The sequence below is a fragment of the Oncorhynchus kisutch genome, linkage group LG1 (genome assembly GCF_002021735.2).
Source record: "Oncorhynchus kisutch isolate 150728-3 linkage group LG1, Okis_V2, whole genome shotgun sequence".
Lineage (NCBI taxonomy): Eukaryota > Metazoa > Chordata > Actinopteri > Salmoniformes > Salmonidae > Oncorhynchus > Oncorhynchus kisutch.
The window spans coordinates 36,848,265-36,865,336 of NC_034174.2; the positions used below are offsets into that span (position 1 = coordinate 36,848,265).

At 43.5% G+C, this 17,072-nt stretch overlaps 1 protein-coding gene across 5 annotated transcripts in view; it reads left to right on the forward strand.

The window, feature by feature from the left end:
* Positions 1-8,111: 8,111 nt before the first annotated feature.
* ttll3 (tubulin tyrosine ligase-like family, member 3) overlaps positions 8,112-17,072 on the forward strand; it is a 15,237-nt gene continuing 6,276 nt past the window's right edge. For all 5 annotated transcript variants that reach the window (XM_031822913.1, XM_031822897.1, XM_031822910.1 and 2 more), the window contains exons 1-7: positions 8,112-8,225; positions 10,447-10,519; positions 14,136-14,227; positions 15,713-15,878; positions 16,436-16,491; positions 16,572-16,700; positions 16,887-17,001. In XM_031822913.1, the coding sequence (XP_031678773.1) occupies positions 10,504-10,519; positions 14,136-14,227; positions 15,713-15,878; positions 16,436-16,491; positions 16,572-16,700; positions 16,887-17,001 (574 nt within the window). In that variant the 5' untranslated portion in view covers positions 8,112-8,225; positions 10,447-10,503. The remainder of the gene's footprint in view (positions 8,226-10,446; positions 10,520-14,135; positions 14,228-15,712; positions 15,879-16,435; positions 16,492-16,571; positions 16,701-16,886; positions 17,002-17,072) is intronic.

Sequence of the window (17,072 nt, forward strand, 5' to 3'; positions counted from 1 at the left end):
ATGGTTGCTGATAATGGGCCTCTGTACACCTATGTAGATATTCCATTAACAATCAGCCGTTTCCAGCTACAATGGTCATTTACAACATTAACAATGACTACACTGTATTTCTGATCAATTTGGTGTTATTTTAATGGACAAAAATGGTATTTTCTTCCAAAAACAAGGACATTTCCAAGTGACCCCAAACTTTTGAACAGTAGTGTGTATCTTTCAACTATGCTGTGATGTTTAACTTACAATTTCAATCTATCTAATCGAATAGAATCCACAGATTGCGAGTTGAAGATGTACTTTTACTAAGAGTATTAGTATATTAGTAATTGACTGACCCGGTCTCTCCAGATCTCCCATCAGCACTATTTCTATGGTCAATTTTCGATCAATGTTATGCATTTTCAGCCATTCCTGAACATGACACCAGAAACAGGCTACCTGAGGGCAATACCAAAATAATTGGTCTATTGATTCTGTATCCTCACATCAAAATGTGCAGAGCTTGGATGATTTTATCCCCCAAATATTCAACATTTTGTTGGTGGCAAGAATTCTATATAATAATTTTAGCTGAAAGCACAAAGTCTTCAATCTTGCGTCGTTTTATATATTAACTCATGGAATCAGTACAACAAAATTATTTTCCCGACAATTTTTCAATCTGTACGGCACAGTTGTCAACATCCTGATCCTCAAATGAAATTGGTATACTTTCCTGTTTATGCCATTTTTATTCCTCTGTGAGTTTTGATCCTTTATTTTGGGCAGACAGACCAGTTCCCTACCTCCTCCCGCAGCCATCTGCCTCCTGTCTCCTCCATTTTTGGGGTAATGCTGTAGTCAATTGGTTGTACTCTTGGATTGAGCAGACCTACCCGTACAATTCTGATAACACCATGAAAGCTATAACTCGACCATTCCAATTTACAATGTCATTTATGAAACAAAATATCCTTTTCAAATATCTTTCCCATAAATACATGTATTTTATCAAACAGCACATATTTGTGCCACCGTATTTGTTATAATATTTGTTCTATCTTTTCAGAGGGGTGAAATTGAAACTGTAGCCCCCAGTGATTTGCCCCCGGTGATGCGTTGTGCAGACCACACCACCCTCTGGAAAGCCTTGCGGTTGAGGGTGTTGCAGTTGCCGTACCAGGCTGGGATAGAGCCCGACAGGATGCTCTCGATTGTGCATCTTTTAAAGTTTGTCAGGGTTTTGTGTGACATGCCAAATTTCTTCAGCCTCCTGAGGTTGAAGAGGCACAATTGCTGTCCATTCGATGCGGAGGTGCTCCCTCTGCTGTTTCCTAAAGTCCATGATCACCTCCTTTGTTTTGTTGAGTGAGAGGTTGTTTTCCTGACACCACACTGTGAGTGCACTCACCTCCTCCCTGTAGGCTGTCTCGTCGTTGTTGGTAATCAATCTCACTATGGTTGTGTCGTGTGCAAACTTGATGATTGAGTTGGAGGCGTAAATGGCTACACAGTCGTGGGTGAACAGGGAGTACAGGATGGGGCTGAGCACACACCCTTGTGGGGCCCCAGCATTGAGGGTCAGCGAAGTGGAGATGTTGTTTCCTACCTTCTCCACCTGGGGCGGCCCGTCAGAAAGTCCAGAACCCAATTGCACAGGGCGAAGTTCAGACCCTGTTGAATGCTGAGCTGTTGTCAATGAATACCATTCTTACATAGGTATTCCTTTTGTCCAGATGGAATAGGGCAGTGTGCAGTGTGATGGCGAATGCGCCATCTGTGGACCTGTTGGGGCGGTATGCAAACTGAAGTAGGTCTAGGGTGGCCGGTAAGATGGAGGTAATATGATCCTTGACTAGTCTCTCAAAGCACTTTATGATGACAGAAGTGAGGGCTCTTGGGTGGTAGTAATTTAGTTCAGTTATCTTTGCCTTCTTGGGTACAGGAACAATGGTAGCCATCTTGAAGCATGTGGGGACAACAGATTGGGATAGGGAGCGATTGAATATGTCCGTAAACACACCAGCCAGCTGGTCTGCACATGCTCTGAGGCCGTGGCTAGGGATGCTGCATGGGCCAACAGCCTTGCGAGGGTTAACACATTCAAATGTTTTACATCAGCCACGGAGAAGGAGAGGGGGGGCACAGTCCTTGTTAGCGGGCCACGATGGCGGCACTGTATTCTCCTCAAAGCGGGCAAAGGTGCTAAGTTTGTCTGGAAGCGTGACGCCGGTGTCCGCGATGTGGCTGATTCTCTTTTTGTAGTCCGTGATTTCCTGTAGACCCTGCCACATACTTTTGATGTCTGAGCCGTTGAATTGCGACTCCACCTTGTCCCTGTAGCTTGTTTGATTGCCTTGCGGAGGGAATAACTACACTGTTTATATTCAGTCACATTCCAAAACCTCTTTCTATGGTTAAATGCGATGGATGGCATTTTCAGTTTTGAGTGAATGCCGCCATCCATCCACGGTTTCTGGTTAGGGTAGGTTTAAATAGTCACAGTGGGTACAACATCTCCAATGCACTTCTTTATAAAAGCACTCACCAAGTCAGCGTATAAGTCGATGTTGTTCTCTGAGGCTGACCTGAACATATTCCAGTCCGCTTAATCAAAACAATCTTGAAGCGTGGCTTCCGATTGGTCGGATCAGCGTTGAATGGTTCTCGTCATTGGTACATCCTGTTTGAGTTTCTGCCTAAAAGACGGTAGGAGCAAGATGGCGTTGTGGTCGAATTTGCCAAAGGGAGAGCAGGGGAGGGCTTTGTATGCATCGTGGAAGTTTGATTATGTGTAAAATGTTAGAGGGGCCACTCATTGTAGCAGTGCAGGGCCTTAGCTACACCATCTCCAACATAAAGAAAAGAAGAAGAAAAAACAATAAGACCAGCATCTTCAACCGTTTCTACGTCTCCACCACAATCAGACCACTGAGGCTCTGTACCCTTGACCATATGAACCCTTACTCATGGAACCCCGAAATACTACAAAGACCTTAAAAAAGTAATCACCTCCCTACACCTCCAGACACACACAAGCCAGAACTGGTCATTCAAAGCCCACAGAATAACACATCACAGACAGAAACACAGTCACTGTCATCCCCTCACTGACCACATATCAAAGCACAACAGTATGTAACAACCAGTGGGGGCTGGTGGGAGGAACTATAGGACAGGCTAATTTTAATGGCTGGAATGGAATAACAGATCAAACATATGGAAAGCACGTTTGGCTCCGTTCCATTTATACAATTTCATCCATTATAATAAGCCCATCCTCCTATAGCTCCTCTCACCAGCCTCCACTGGGAACAACAGACACAAAGGCATAGCATGGATGGCTGCCATAAACTGTTTCCCCACTAGGGTTCTCATGTTCAGCAGGGGCAAGAGTATAGCCAGGAAAGACTCCTGTCCACATGGCTGTAGTGAGAAAGAAACAGAAGAGCACATTCTTTGTCAATGCGAGGTGACACAAAACATCTGGCTAATAACCTCTGCTTTCCTCACCAGACTCTCTGGGATGGCTGCGGGGACCCTCCAGGGCATCCTCTTCGGACCACCTGAGGGACCTTGAACACGCCAAGAGAGGAAAGCCTGGAGGGTCCTCAGTGCCACAAAGCAGGTCATATGGGACATCAGAAACACCAAAATGTACTACAAACAGGACACACTCCCCATCGTCACCTCCCGCATAATCTAAAAGGCCATCCAGGACTATATCACACTGGACACTCACTGCCTAGGACAAGACACCACCAACAGCCACTGGAAGATCACTGGACCGAAGGACATCACCATCACCCGCCTACCACCGTCCCTACAAACTCTGCACCGACCACCACGACCCCTAGCCCAGACCTCCTCACCTCCAACCCAACAGAGGTAAAAAGCCACCTTGCATCCGAACCGTCCTATAGCTGTGCCAAATACTGGACTTTCCAACCACCATGACTGTCCTGCAACTCATCATATTTACCCTGAATGCAGTCATATTTGATATATAAGCATATTATAAACAGTACCAGTAAAAAGTTTGGACACACCTACTCATTCCATGGTTTTTCTTTTTGTCTACATTGTAGAATAATAGTGAGGACATCAAAACTATGAAATAACACATATGGAATCATGTAGTAAACTTGATGACAGTTTTGCACACGCTTGGCATTCTCTCAACCAGCTTCATGAGGTAACCAACTGGAATGCATTTCAAATAACAGGTGTGCCTTGTTGAAAGTTAATTGTGGAATTTCTTTCCTTTTTAATGTGTTTGAGCCAATCAGTTGTGTTGTGACAAGGTATGGATGATTTATAGTACATAGCCCTATCTTGTAAAAGAACAAGTCAATATTATGACAAGAACAGCTCAAATAAGCAAAGAGCAATGACAGTTCATTATTACTTTAAGACATAAAGGTCAGTCAATCCGGAAAATGTCAAGAACTTTGAGCGTTTTTTCAAGTGCAGTCACAAAAACCATCAAGTGCTATGATGAAACTGGCTCTCATGAGGACCACTACAGGAAAGGAAGACCCAGAGTTACATCTTAAATAGGGATAGTGATGTGCTGGGCCATACGCACTACCCTCTGTAGTGCTTTGCGGTCAATGGCAAGCATTCGCCATACCAAGCATTCGCCATACAGCCAGTCAAGATGCTCTCAATGGTGCAGCTGTCAGTGGCATGTATTCATGGATGCCAAGGGAGCCAGACTTCCCCCCAAAAATGACCAAAAACAAAACAAATAAACATACAAAATAATTATTATTTTGTCTCTGTGTTTCATAAATTTCCTTCAATTCACAAGAGGCTGAATGTATCTCACCAGTTAAAGCATCCGAGTGAAGGAAACAGCGCCCTTCCGTCACAGTATGTGTAGAGTATCTACAGTATCTGAAGCTGTCTGGTCAGAAAAATAATATAAATGATAGCCAATCAGCGTTGAGATAGACTGAGTGAGCTCAGCTGTGAATGGTCCTGGCGCACAATAAAAAAGTGTCAATGTAAGCCAGTTTAGATTTGACTTCAGACCAATCACATAACAAACCAAACGAAACATCTTGTTGTGTTGTCCTCCGGTGACTAGCTAGCTAGCTAAAATCATCCCTTTCCTAAATTAGCCACGGGTGGAGATAGGGATTTGTACTTGTGGTTTTGCTTAAATCTCTGTACTGGCCAATGATTATAACGGCAATTCTGATCCAACCATAAATGTATACATTGTGCCCTTGGCCTGAGAGAATGGAAGTTCAACAATGTAGCTTGATGTAGTTTGCTAATGTTAACTAGCTGGCCTGGCACATCTTTTCCCATGAAAGGAAGTTAGGCTTGGCGACTAGCAAACAAGTATTTTAGCCAGGTAGTCTAGGACAACAAGAATAAATAAAAAATGTACTTCATGACAAAATGTACATTATTAGGCAACATGGAAGAGGAGGAAGGCATTGGTGAGTCAACATGTTTTTTCAACTTGCATGCACGCACACATACACCACGCGCGCGCGCACACACAGAAATCAGTACCATGGACAGCCACATCATATTTAGCTTACGTTGATTGGACTAAATAGTTTTTGGTATCTTTTAGTTGTCACTGTATTACACTAAGCATAGGTGATTATATGATGTTGAAGTTGAAATGGTGCTGCTAGTGGAGGCAGCTCCTGTTTTCATTGCGCCTTGCAGTAACTCCGTGGTTTACCTAAAAAATGTTGGAAAATGTTGGAAACATTACCTTGCCTTATTATGCTGTAGGTCATGTTTGTTACATGCAGTATGTTTTGTTGACTTCAACAGACAGTTGTTGCTCTCCAGTTTTGTAATGAAACAAATGTGTGGTTGAATTTATTCTGCCACTGTGTCTTCTTATTATCTTGGCCTTAGGCCTATATGTCATGGTGTCAAGGCATATGAACTAACAGGTTATAGAGCAAAAAACGCTATTATCACAACACATATGTTGTAATATGGCTTTTTCTTGTGAAATGGCTACCCTGTGATTTTACTCACACGCAGCTGTAGAACTTTTTAAGGTCATAAGGGCCCATGCCAAATCTTTTCAGCCTCCTGAGGGGTAATAGCCATTGTCATGCCCTCCTTACGACAGTGTTGGTGTGTTTGAACCATGATAGGCCCTTAGTGCTGTGGACACCGAGGAACTTGAAGCTCTCGACATGCTCCACTACAGCCCTGTCGATTTGAATGGGAGCGTGTTCTGCCCTCTGTTTCCTGTAGTCCACGATAAGCTCCTTTGTCTTGCCCACATTGAGGGAGAAGTTGCTGCCCTTGCACCAATAGGCTGTCTCATTGTTGTCAGTGATCAAGCCTACCACCGTTGTGTCATCGGTGCATATTGAACAATTATATTGCAAAATACAGCCTTACCTAAGTATCTTGGGTCCATAAAATGGGGTAACAGCCTACTCAGTGACACCACAGAACACAACTGCGAAGAGTTTACACAAATATTAGCGTCGTAGCTCTTATTGACTTTGACTGTGGGAAATCACCTCACTCATCAACCTATTGACTGGTGAGCTAATGTGGCACATTTCAAAGTAGTGTCAAAGTCCTGCAATCAGAGTTACGACCTTAATGTTTGTGTAAACTCTTCACAGTTGTGTTCTGTGGGTGTCTCTGAGTAGGTTGATACCCAATTTCATGGACCCAAGATCCATATGTAAGGCTGTATATTACAATATGAATGTCAAATACACACAATAGATGGACTGATGAGGTCATTTCCATTTTAGTCATTTAGCAGATACTCTAATCCAGAGTAATTACAGTTAAGTACCTTGCTCAACAGCACCAACATATTTTTCCCTAAGTCGGCTCGGGGAGTAGAACCAGCAACATTTTGGGTACTGGCCCAACGCTCTTAACCGCTAGGTTACCTGCCGCCCGCAGTCAAAGTCCTGCAATATGAGCTACAACACTAATATTTATAAACTCCTCATAGTTGTGATCTCTAGGTGTCACTGAGTAGGCTGATACTCCATTTCATGGCCCCAAGATCCATAGGTAAGGCTGTACATTGCAATATGAATGTTCACTACACAGTAAGTTGACTGGTGAGCTAATATGGCTCTTTCCCCAGTGGTGACAAAGTCCTACAATAAGAGCCACAACGCTAATATTTGTGTAAACACTTCACAGTTGTGTTCTGGATTGATACCCCATTTCATGGACCCAAGATCCATAGCTAAAGCTGTACCATTGCAATATGAATGTTAAATACACACAATAGACTGAATAGTGAGGGGATTTCCCACAGTTAAAGTCCTGCAATAGGAGATATGACACTAATGTTTGTGTAAACTCTTCACAGTTGTAAACATCTCATGGACCAAAGAGCCATAGGCAAGGCTGTGGAATGCATACAATATGCCCCCATTGCAATTCTGAAGTCTAATACAGCCACAGTGCGTTATCAACTGATTTAGATTTTTGGGTCAAATGAACAAATTATCTTTTGTTGAATTTATATAACAACATTCCAAACTTGTTTAGCATTATCTTGTCCAAATATGGAATGATTCCACTATTCGTATCTGTTTGCATCCGTTTCAATATGGGACTTTGATTTTGAAGGCGAACCACAAATTCTACTATTATGGCTAATCATTATTGTGGCTAGCTTCACATAGGTGCAAAAGCAGGCAAAAGCAATGAGCAACTACACCATAACATTGATCTACCATTGGTGTGTTAGATACCACCCACATGACTTTGATTGACACCCCCCCATTATCATATTAGGAGGATGAAATACAGAAATAAATGAATGAATAAATATATACATAAAATGAATAAATACATAGATAATAATTAAATACATAAAATGTTTACATTTTTATCAGTATTTTTTTTATTTCCTTGCTCATTTAATTATGTGTTGATTTATTGTTTAATTTATCTATTTATGTATGCCCTTATTTCTTTCTTTAATTATGGCAGGTTTGGACCTTCCGTATCTCCTCGCCTTCTTCTCCAACCCATTGGATGAGAAAGCCAGAGGTCCCGCCCCACTGACCATCACCTCCAATGGGTTTTGAGAAGAGGTGAGGCGAGAGCAGGAAGGACACAAGCATTCTGCAATTGAGATTCTCCCAGTGTGTAGGAACTTGAGGGGGGAGGCGGGATTGCGCAGGTATGAAGGTAGCAGTTGGGTCACGGCAGTCAAAAGGAAGCAAAATGGTGCAAGAGGCAGCTGGGGGAATAAAAGCACCATGGGAGGACAGGTGAGTTCACAGTGAGTGCAGAAATGACTGTGAGCATGATATTTGAAGCTTAGATACAGATATTTTTTTATTGGTAACAAATTTCCAATGTATTTAATAACCCCATTATCTGTATTCAACTAATTGCCTGGGAATGTTTGTATTTTCAATATTGCATGGTAATGGAATTATGCTGAGATTCCTATTTTTCCCTATAAAATGTATACTAAATAAAAAACAAAGTTTCACAGGACATTGTACTAAAACACATTTACAGGAAGGACTATGCAGCTACAACATTTGGTACAAATACAAATGAGGGAGATTTTAACATTCTGTTACCAAACTTTTTTCCAGTAAATTATAATTGTTTTGATTTACTGTGGAAATTGTTCAAAGTAGTCATTGTCCATAGAGTTTGATATACTTTACAATCAATGGTTTTTGTTTGGCATGCAGCATAATTCCGTTACCATGGAATTGCCCATAGGCTACTCACTGTCTGACTGTAGACTATACAGATTACTGCACTTCATTGCTCATCGGGAGAGAGGATATTGTGAGTGTCTTTTCATTCCTGATAATGAACTAATTATTGTAGACTTGTCTAGCCTCGGATGTGACAGTACATATTTAATCTCTATTATTGAGTGGGCTTGGTGACGAGGTAGCTGTAACTAGGTAAGAATAATTACATGTCAACATTGTGCATTGAGATTTCTGCCCTGTGTTTTGTGTGCATGTGTTTATTTGGTGAACATGACCACAGTCTGTGAAAAGCCTCAAGTGCATGTGGGAGGGGTGTATATGTAATTCACTCCAGAGTGGGTGGGTGGGTGGGGGTTTGGCAAAACAGGTGACAGTGTATGTTTCGGCTCGCCACAGATTAACAACCACCTGACCCAGATCACTACCCACTCGCTGTGTCATTTTAAGAGAACCTGCCCTACAGACAGCTAACAGCAGAACCTGTTGCTGTGTTTGAAAGTGTAAAGTTCATGATGCATTGTGGGTAAATGGTGACTGACTGATCTATAAATATTAATAAGTAGTTATTTATGATGCAAGGTGATTTGTAGATCAATCAGTCGGCAGTTGCCTTCACTGTCGGCTTCACTCTGTGAAGTGACTGCTTAGTCTACACTGTAAATAAATCCTGTTGTTTTTACGGTCATTTACTGGCATTTACTGTAAATTGCTGTGAAAAAAGTCCAGTATGTTAGAAATTTTACAGTAATGTACTGGTAAACCAAAATGTATTTATAATTTACGGTAACATACTTTCTTTACTGTAACTTACAGGTAATTGGCTGCCAGTAAGTTACTTTAAAAACAAAAGTATATCATTTTTTTTGTGTATACATACACAGCAAATTCTCCAGTGTTAAATAAACACAGATTCTGTTAATTTGAATACTGGTCCAGAGTCTATACGGGTCTACAGTTTTCAGTGTTAAATTAACACACTGCTTAGTGTAAAGCCTTATTTGCATATTTCCCAGAGTGCCTTGCTGTTCGGGTGATTTGTAGTTACAACCCAAGACTGTATTTGTTAGTGAAAGAGACATGATTGTTGCATCTGATTTATGGCCTTCACCAAGTGAGCTCCTAAATAAACATGTTGTTATTATTCAAATAACAGTATAACACATTTTTAGGACCTTCCTTTGAGAACTGTACACCCTATTGAGGTGGCCTGACATTTGAGGTTTTCAAGCCTGCAAGTCACATTGTAATGAACTGTGAAGGGATGTGTGTTATTGGAATCCAGCTGCAACCTGCATTCAGAATGATTGCCGGGTTTGGGAAGATAAATGATGAGACTACCTAAACCATTTGTACTGAAAGAAACATTTTAGTAATGGGTGCAACAAGTCCAATTAACAGATTGTATTAGTTTGTTATTTGAGTAGCATAAGATTAATATACAAGCGTCAATGCAAAAACAATTCTAAAAATCAACCTGCAATAGAGAATGCTGGGAAATATGGTAATGATGCCATGGTTTTGGTTTAACACTGGTTATTACCAGCACTTAGGTTCATTTACACCAATGAGTGTTAATTTAACACCAGAATCAACACTATAAATGTTACACTGAAAAATCAACACTAGGTAACACTTAGGTGATTTAGGAGTAACAGTTGGAGCAGAGCTTGCGGTTGCCTGTGCCATAAAGGTCCAGACCTATTGGCTGATAGTAGGCTAATTACAGCATGATGATTATCTATTCTCTCCTTAGATGACCAGAGAGAAGGGGACACCAGAGTGACAGATTTTAGCCAACCCTGAGAGCAGCATGCAGCACATGCCTCGTAAGAACACACACACACACACACACACACACACACACACACACAATGTTGGCTGCATACTGTATTGCTGCCACTTTTCTATTTAGTTATAATTTTGGTGTTTATCTTTACTTTTTTTGCACTAAATATATATCCTCTATCATCTCTATCATGATCAACAAGAACTTTTAAACATCAGATCGACCTCAATTCCAGCTTCGACTTCTGCTCTGCCCCGAGCTCTTTGTGTAATTACAACCCATTTTTCAGGCTATCCAAGAGGAAACGCTGGTGAAAAAAGGTGAAGGGGAAACCGGCCACATTCTATTGGCCAATGTACATTGATAATAAAATGGATGATGTACATTGATAATAAAATGGATGAAGTCCCTTTGTGGATTTGCTATCTATAGGACTCTCGTAAACTGCAATATACTCTGCTTTTCTGTAACATGCACTGTAACAAATTACTGTACATTTATAACAAAACCTTCAGTTAAGTACTGTAATTATAAATTACTTAAATGTGTCACCTTCTCCAATGAAGATGAAACACTTCTTTTGCAAATATATATTTTATTATATATATTTTTTAAATTACAGTCTTTTATATTATTTTAATAGATGCCTAAAATTCACAAGTTTTGAAAAACTCACTAACGCTTCTATAACTCTCATCCCCTTGGAATGAGTGCAACCAAAACCAAACTCCTCTCCAAAACGACAAAACATTCAGGCAAACTAAATTGTGAGCCAGGGCAACACACTGGCTAAACGCAAAACACAAAACCAATTGACTGCTCACCCTTGAAAGACAATCAGCTACCAAGTTGTCCTTACCACGGACATGTCTGACTTCAAGGGGAAACTCCTGCAAAATCCGTAGTAGCTTTCCTCCCGTGATTTTCCTCAGTGGAATGGTCTTTGGGAAACGAGTGGCAGCACACATGATGGTTAAGAGAAACTGGTTACAACTCTTTGCTTTGGGCAAAGGATCAACACAATCCACCAGAACCCTTCTGAAAGGTTAGTCAAAACCAGGAATAGGCTGTAAAGGTGCAACCGACACAGCTTGGTTAGGTTTATCCGTCCGCTGGCAAACTCGACAGGATTTACAGTAAGTCACAACATCCTGTTTCAGACCAGGCCAAAAGATGTTATGCAAGCTACGGTCATACGCCCTGTGGACCCAAAGATGGCCTGCTATACTACCATCGTGAGCCAACCTCAGTATCTCTTGTTGAAGTATAACTGGAATGACAATTTGAGATACACTGGGCCAATCGTCATGCTCAGAAGTGGTGCGAGAATGCCATTTCCTCATTAGAACACCATCTCTGTCAAAGTAGCCCACATGAACTTCCTCAAACTCCTCCGGACGTATCTCAGCAAAAAGAGGAGAGAGGGAAACATCTTTACTCTGTTCAGCAATCAGTTGCTTCCTAGACATCGAAGTGTCAGCTGTAGGAACACTCTCTTCCTTCAGTGGTCCTACAAACTCGCTCACCTTTGTGGTTTTCAAAGGAGAGGTCTCAGGAGGTTTAGCGAAATCAGGATCACCCATAAATGTCTCGGTAAATCAACCATATTGGGATTGCTGACATCCTCAACACTGCCGATCACTAACGAGGTGACACCAATTGGTGCACCCTATGTGCTAACGAGACTCCCAAGTGGCATTGCGGTTTAAGGCACTACATCTCTGTCCTTGAGGCGTCACTACAGACCCTGGTTTGATCCCGGGCTGCATCACAACCGGCTGTGATCGGGAGTCCCATAGGGTGACGCACAATTGGCCAAGCGTCGTCCGGTGTTAGGCCGTCATTGTAAATTTAAAAAATGTTCTTAACTGACTTTCCTAGTTAAATAAAAAAACATGCTATACATGCTATTGTCCAAGCTCAAAACACACATGGAAAACATAAACCTATAACAAGGGGCATACTTCTTCAGCAACAGCAAATAGGGTGCTGACTCTAGTGCAGTGGAAGTCCCGATCCATTGTTCACCTGTCTTGGAATACCCGATGGTCAAATGCTGACCCTTCTACCTATCCAGAGAGATTTCATCTGTTATCATGACATTGTCAGCGATTTTAATTCCACTTCATTAAGACATGTAACACCCAACTTCCATCGACATGTTTCTTTCATCACTAGGAGTGATAAAACTCTAACCACAAGCTGACCATAAACCATAAAACTCTAACCACAAGCAAGCATACAAAGGCCCTCCCTCGTCCCCCCTTTCGGCAAATCAGATCATAACTCTGTACAAGCAGAAGCTTAAACAGGAAGTACCTGTGATTTTCTCCGTTGGGAAATGGTCAACCCGATTCGGAGGCTATGCTACGAGAGGGGTTGGTGCTGGAACTAGAAACTGGGATCCGTGCTATTGCTGGGGCTCGGACTTGATACCATGGGTTGATGCTGGGTCTGATGTTGGGACAAGGGACCGGGAACCAGGGCTGCTGCAGGTTCTGGGTCTGGATCTGGATTTGTAGAGGGGAGGAAGGACAACCTGAGGAGGCAGCAGACACACAAGGGAGCCCTAGATCCAGAGGTCAATGGTGATACTCCCCTGTGACCTGCTCGCTCCGGGTGAAGGTTTGATCTTTGGTTCTTCCTCCACGCCTCATCTGGAGCTGGGGCTTGTGCTGCAAAATGGGTACTGGGTTGGTGCTGGGTCGGGATCTGGGTCTGTAGAGGGGAGGAAGGACAACCTGAGGAGCCAGCAGACACTCAAGACCCGGAGGTAAGTGATGGTACTCTCCTGTGGCATGCTCGCTCCGTGTGTAGGTCTAGAGCTTTGGTCCTTTCTCCTCACCTCTTCTGGTGTGGTGAAGAATGGCTCCTGGTTCTGGTCTGTTTCTGTGAGAGGGATAGGTATAGAGCGAGGAAAGGGGAGAGAGATGGAGAGGGAGAAGGGGGTGGTAGAGAGTATTTTCATTGGCCTGGGCTGGTGCTGAAGGAGGAGCGATGTGGTGGCAAGGCTGGACGATAGTGGGAACATGGCCTCGTCACACTCACCAACAGGTATTTGGTGTGAGTGCCTCCAAGAGGGCATTTCTCTGTAAGTACCTTGTGCCATCTATGAATTGATTCCTTCGTGGGGAGGCAAACATGACCAGTCGGAGGAAAGTCCTTCTGTTCGGAGTGTGTTGTCAGGGTCATAATGATGGGTTATTGGGGAGGTCTGATCACACACACACACACACCTATTTTGCTCACACACACAACACGCACACACATTCATACTGACTCTACACACACGCATGTACACATTGACCTACAATTATCATATACCCTGCTGCTACTCTGTTTATCATACAGTATATCCTGATGCCTAGTCACCTTACCCCTATACATATCTAATCCTACCACTCCAGTATCCCTGCACATTGTAAATTGGCATTGGCATTGACCCTGGAACAGACCCTGTATATAGCTTACTTACTTTCTCGTGTTCTTCTTATTTCTATTTGTCGTGTTTTGTTTTACTTGAGTTTAATACTTTTTTATAGTACTACTGACAATAAAACAGCAACATTTTCTCTCAGACCTTGCGGGGGGCCCCACCAAACTGCGGTACACCACTGATACCATACTGTATACTAAATGTATGTTTTCCCCCATAGAGGGGAGGGTGCGTTGCAGTCCGTTTAACCTGCCAGAGATAAACCCAGACAGGCTGAAGACTGCCAAGGCTCTGGTGGAGAAGGCTGTCCAGGTAAGACAGTTGTCGCTCTCAGAGGCGCCATGCCCAGATGGAGCACAGGGCCACAAAGTTAGGTTCCCAATCTCCCAACCTCGTAACTAGCTACCAAGAAGCCATTTCAGGCTATCAATCAAGTTAGAGTAGCTAGCTTGTCTAACTATCTTGCAGGCTGGCAAGGTTGGTAAACTTTAGAAAAGCAAGCAATAACTTATATTTCTATATTTAACCCTGTAAGGTGACTGAGACCACATTCACAGCAATGACCTGGGGAATAGTTACATGGGACAGGAGGAATGAGACAATTGGAAGCTGGGGATGATTAGGTGGCCATGATAGTATGAGGGCCAGGTTAGAAATATAGTCAGGACACCAGTATTAACACCCCTACTCTTACAATAAGTGTCATGGGATCTTTAGCGACCACAGAGAGTCAGGACATCCGAAAGACAGCACCTTACACAGGGAAATGTCCCCAATCACTGTCCTGGGGCATACGACCAGAGGAAAGAGCACCTCCTACTGGCCCTCCAACACCACTTCCAGCAGCATCTGGTTTCCCATCCAGGGACAGACGATGAGCAATCCAGTTTAGCGTCAAAGGCAAGCCAGCAGTGGGATGTATGGTGCTATGCTGCTGGCAAACTAAATGTATTGAATAAGACTCCCATTCCTTAAAAAAAATGTACCCAGATTTTAGCAGAGAAGCCCCTCAGCCATCCTCACATACTTTTTTTGGGGTTCATGATCTGTTATGAGTGCAAACTCTATACTGTACAAGCAGAAGCTTAAACAGGAAGTACCTGCGATTTCCTCCGTTGGGAAATGGTCAACCCGAATCGGAGGCTATGCTACGAGAGGGGTTGGTGCTGGAACTAGAAACTGGGATCCGTGCTATTGCTGGGGCTCGGACTTGATACCATGGGTTGATGCTGGGTCTAATGTTGGGACAAGGGACCGGGAACCAGGGCTGCTGCAGGTTCTGGGTCTGGATCTGGATTTGTAGAGGGGAGGAAGGACAACCTGAGGAGCCAGCAGACACACAAGGGAGCCCTAGATCCAGAGGTCAATGGTGATACTCCCCTGTGACCTGCTCGCTTCGGGTGAAGGTTTGATCTTTGGTTCTTCCTCCACGCCTCATCTGGAGCTGGGGCTTGTGCTGCAAAATGGGTACTGGGTTGGTGCTGGGTCGGGATCTGGGTCTGTAGAGGGGAGGAAGGACTGGTCTCTTTCTCTCTCTTCTCTCCACACAACCACTGTCTGGGTCAACAGCAGACACACCACAACCAACACATTGCCTACAGCAGTGGTCACCAACCCTGGCCACACTGAAGAGAGACAGGGTATGCAGGGTTTGGCTCCAGCCAAGCACTAAGGCACCTGATTCACACCTGATCCATAGGCTAGAGGAAAAAGATTTAATACACTGCAGCTCTCCTGGACCAGGGCTGCAGACCAACTGACCTAAAGACACTTTCCTACCCTCTCTCTCTCTCTCAGCTGCGGAGGGTTTTCACTGTACAGGGCCCCTATCCTGTGATCCGTGCTGCCTTGCAGGCCAGAGGTTGGGTGGAGCGTCGACTGCCACACCCCGCCCCAAAACCAGCAGGCCGTTGTCATGGTGAAGAGGATGGTGAGGATGGGGATGACAGTAATGATGACAACGGTAAGACGGAAGCTCTTCATTGGGCAAGCACATTAGGTTTGAATACATTTGTCAACCCACAATCAGACAGTGGCAAGGAAACTTTCAAGGAAGAAACTAGCTCTTGTGAGGTATTCTGTAGTCCACAAAGGCTGTAAGAGAGACTTCAACAGTTTTAAGTTTGAGCCTACTTATACAGTATAAGGTAAAGCAGAATCCCTGCTAATGGTATGGATAGGGCACTTAGATTAATAGCTGTAGTGTAAATGTAATGGGAGCACCGGTAGGATGCTCCTGGTCCTAAGAATAAGATACAACCTGAGCCCATACCACATCAACCAAGATATGTCACACCGCACACATCACTCTGCTGTCAGGACAGAGCTTGTCATCGCTCGAGTGAGAAGTTGACCCTGACCACAAGTCTAGGATCAGATTAGCCTACTAAAAACCTAATCCTAACCATTAGGGGGATTAGAACATATTTTATCATGTATCAGTGGTTAGGAGCAACAACCTTCTCCCATGTCTACTCCTATGTTCTACATACTTTTATGTACTTCTCTCTCCTTTTTCAGACAAAGGGGTGGAGGGGGCGAGGGGGCACGACCCTGATGACATGTATGACCTCATGGTGAGCTGCTGTTTGATGTGGCGTCACTGCTATATTTTCCCCTTTCCTGTCACTCTTTCATTCACCCTTTCTTCCCCCAGTCTCGTCTGGTGCGAAATGAAACAACATACTTCTACTGGACGACACGGAGGGATGAGATTGACTGCCGCTCGTTACGGAAGGACCAGATGACCAATCACTATGCAAAGTCGGGCACTTTCACCACCAAGGTCACAGTCTGAATACAGATTGCACTCAATTCACTTAAGGAAATAACGGGAATACTCAGGCTACATTCTAGTGCCTATCTCTCCCTCCTATTTGATTCTATTATCCGGCTATTTTCTCTACTTATTCAGGGATACATAATGAGTAATTATAATCTCTCTCTCTCTCTCTCTCTCTCTCTCTCTCAGGTGGGTCTGTGTGTGAACTTGAGGAACCTTCAGTGGTTTGATGCTACAAACCCAGACACATTCTTCCCACGATGCTACAGGCTCGGGGCAGATGATGAGAAACATGCCTTCATTGGTCAGGCCACTCTCTAACTGTCATTCTGTCCTGCACCCCAAGATGCATGTCTTTCTTTCTGTGATAGCTCA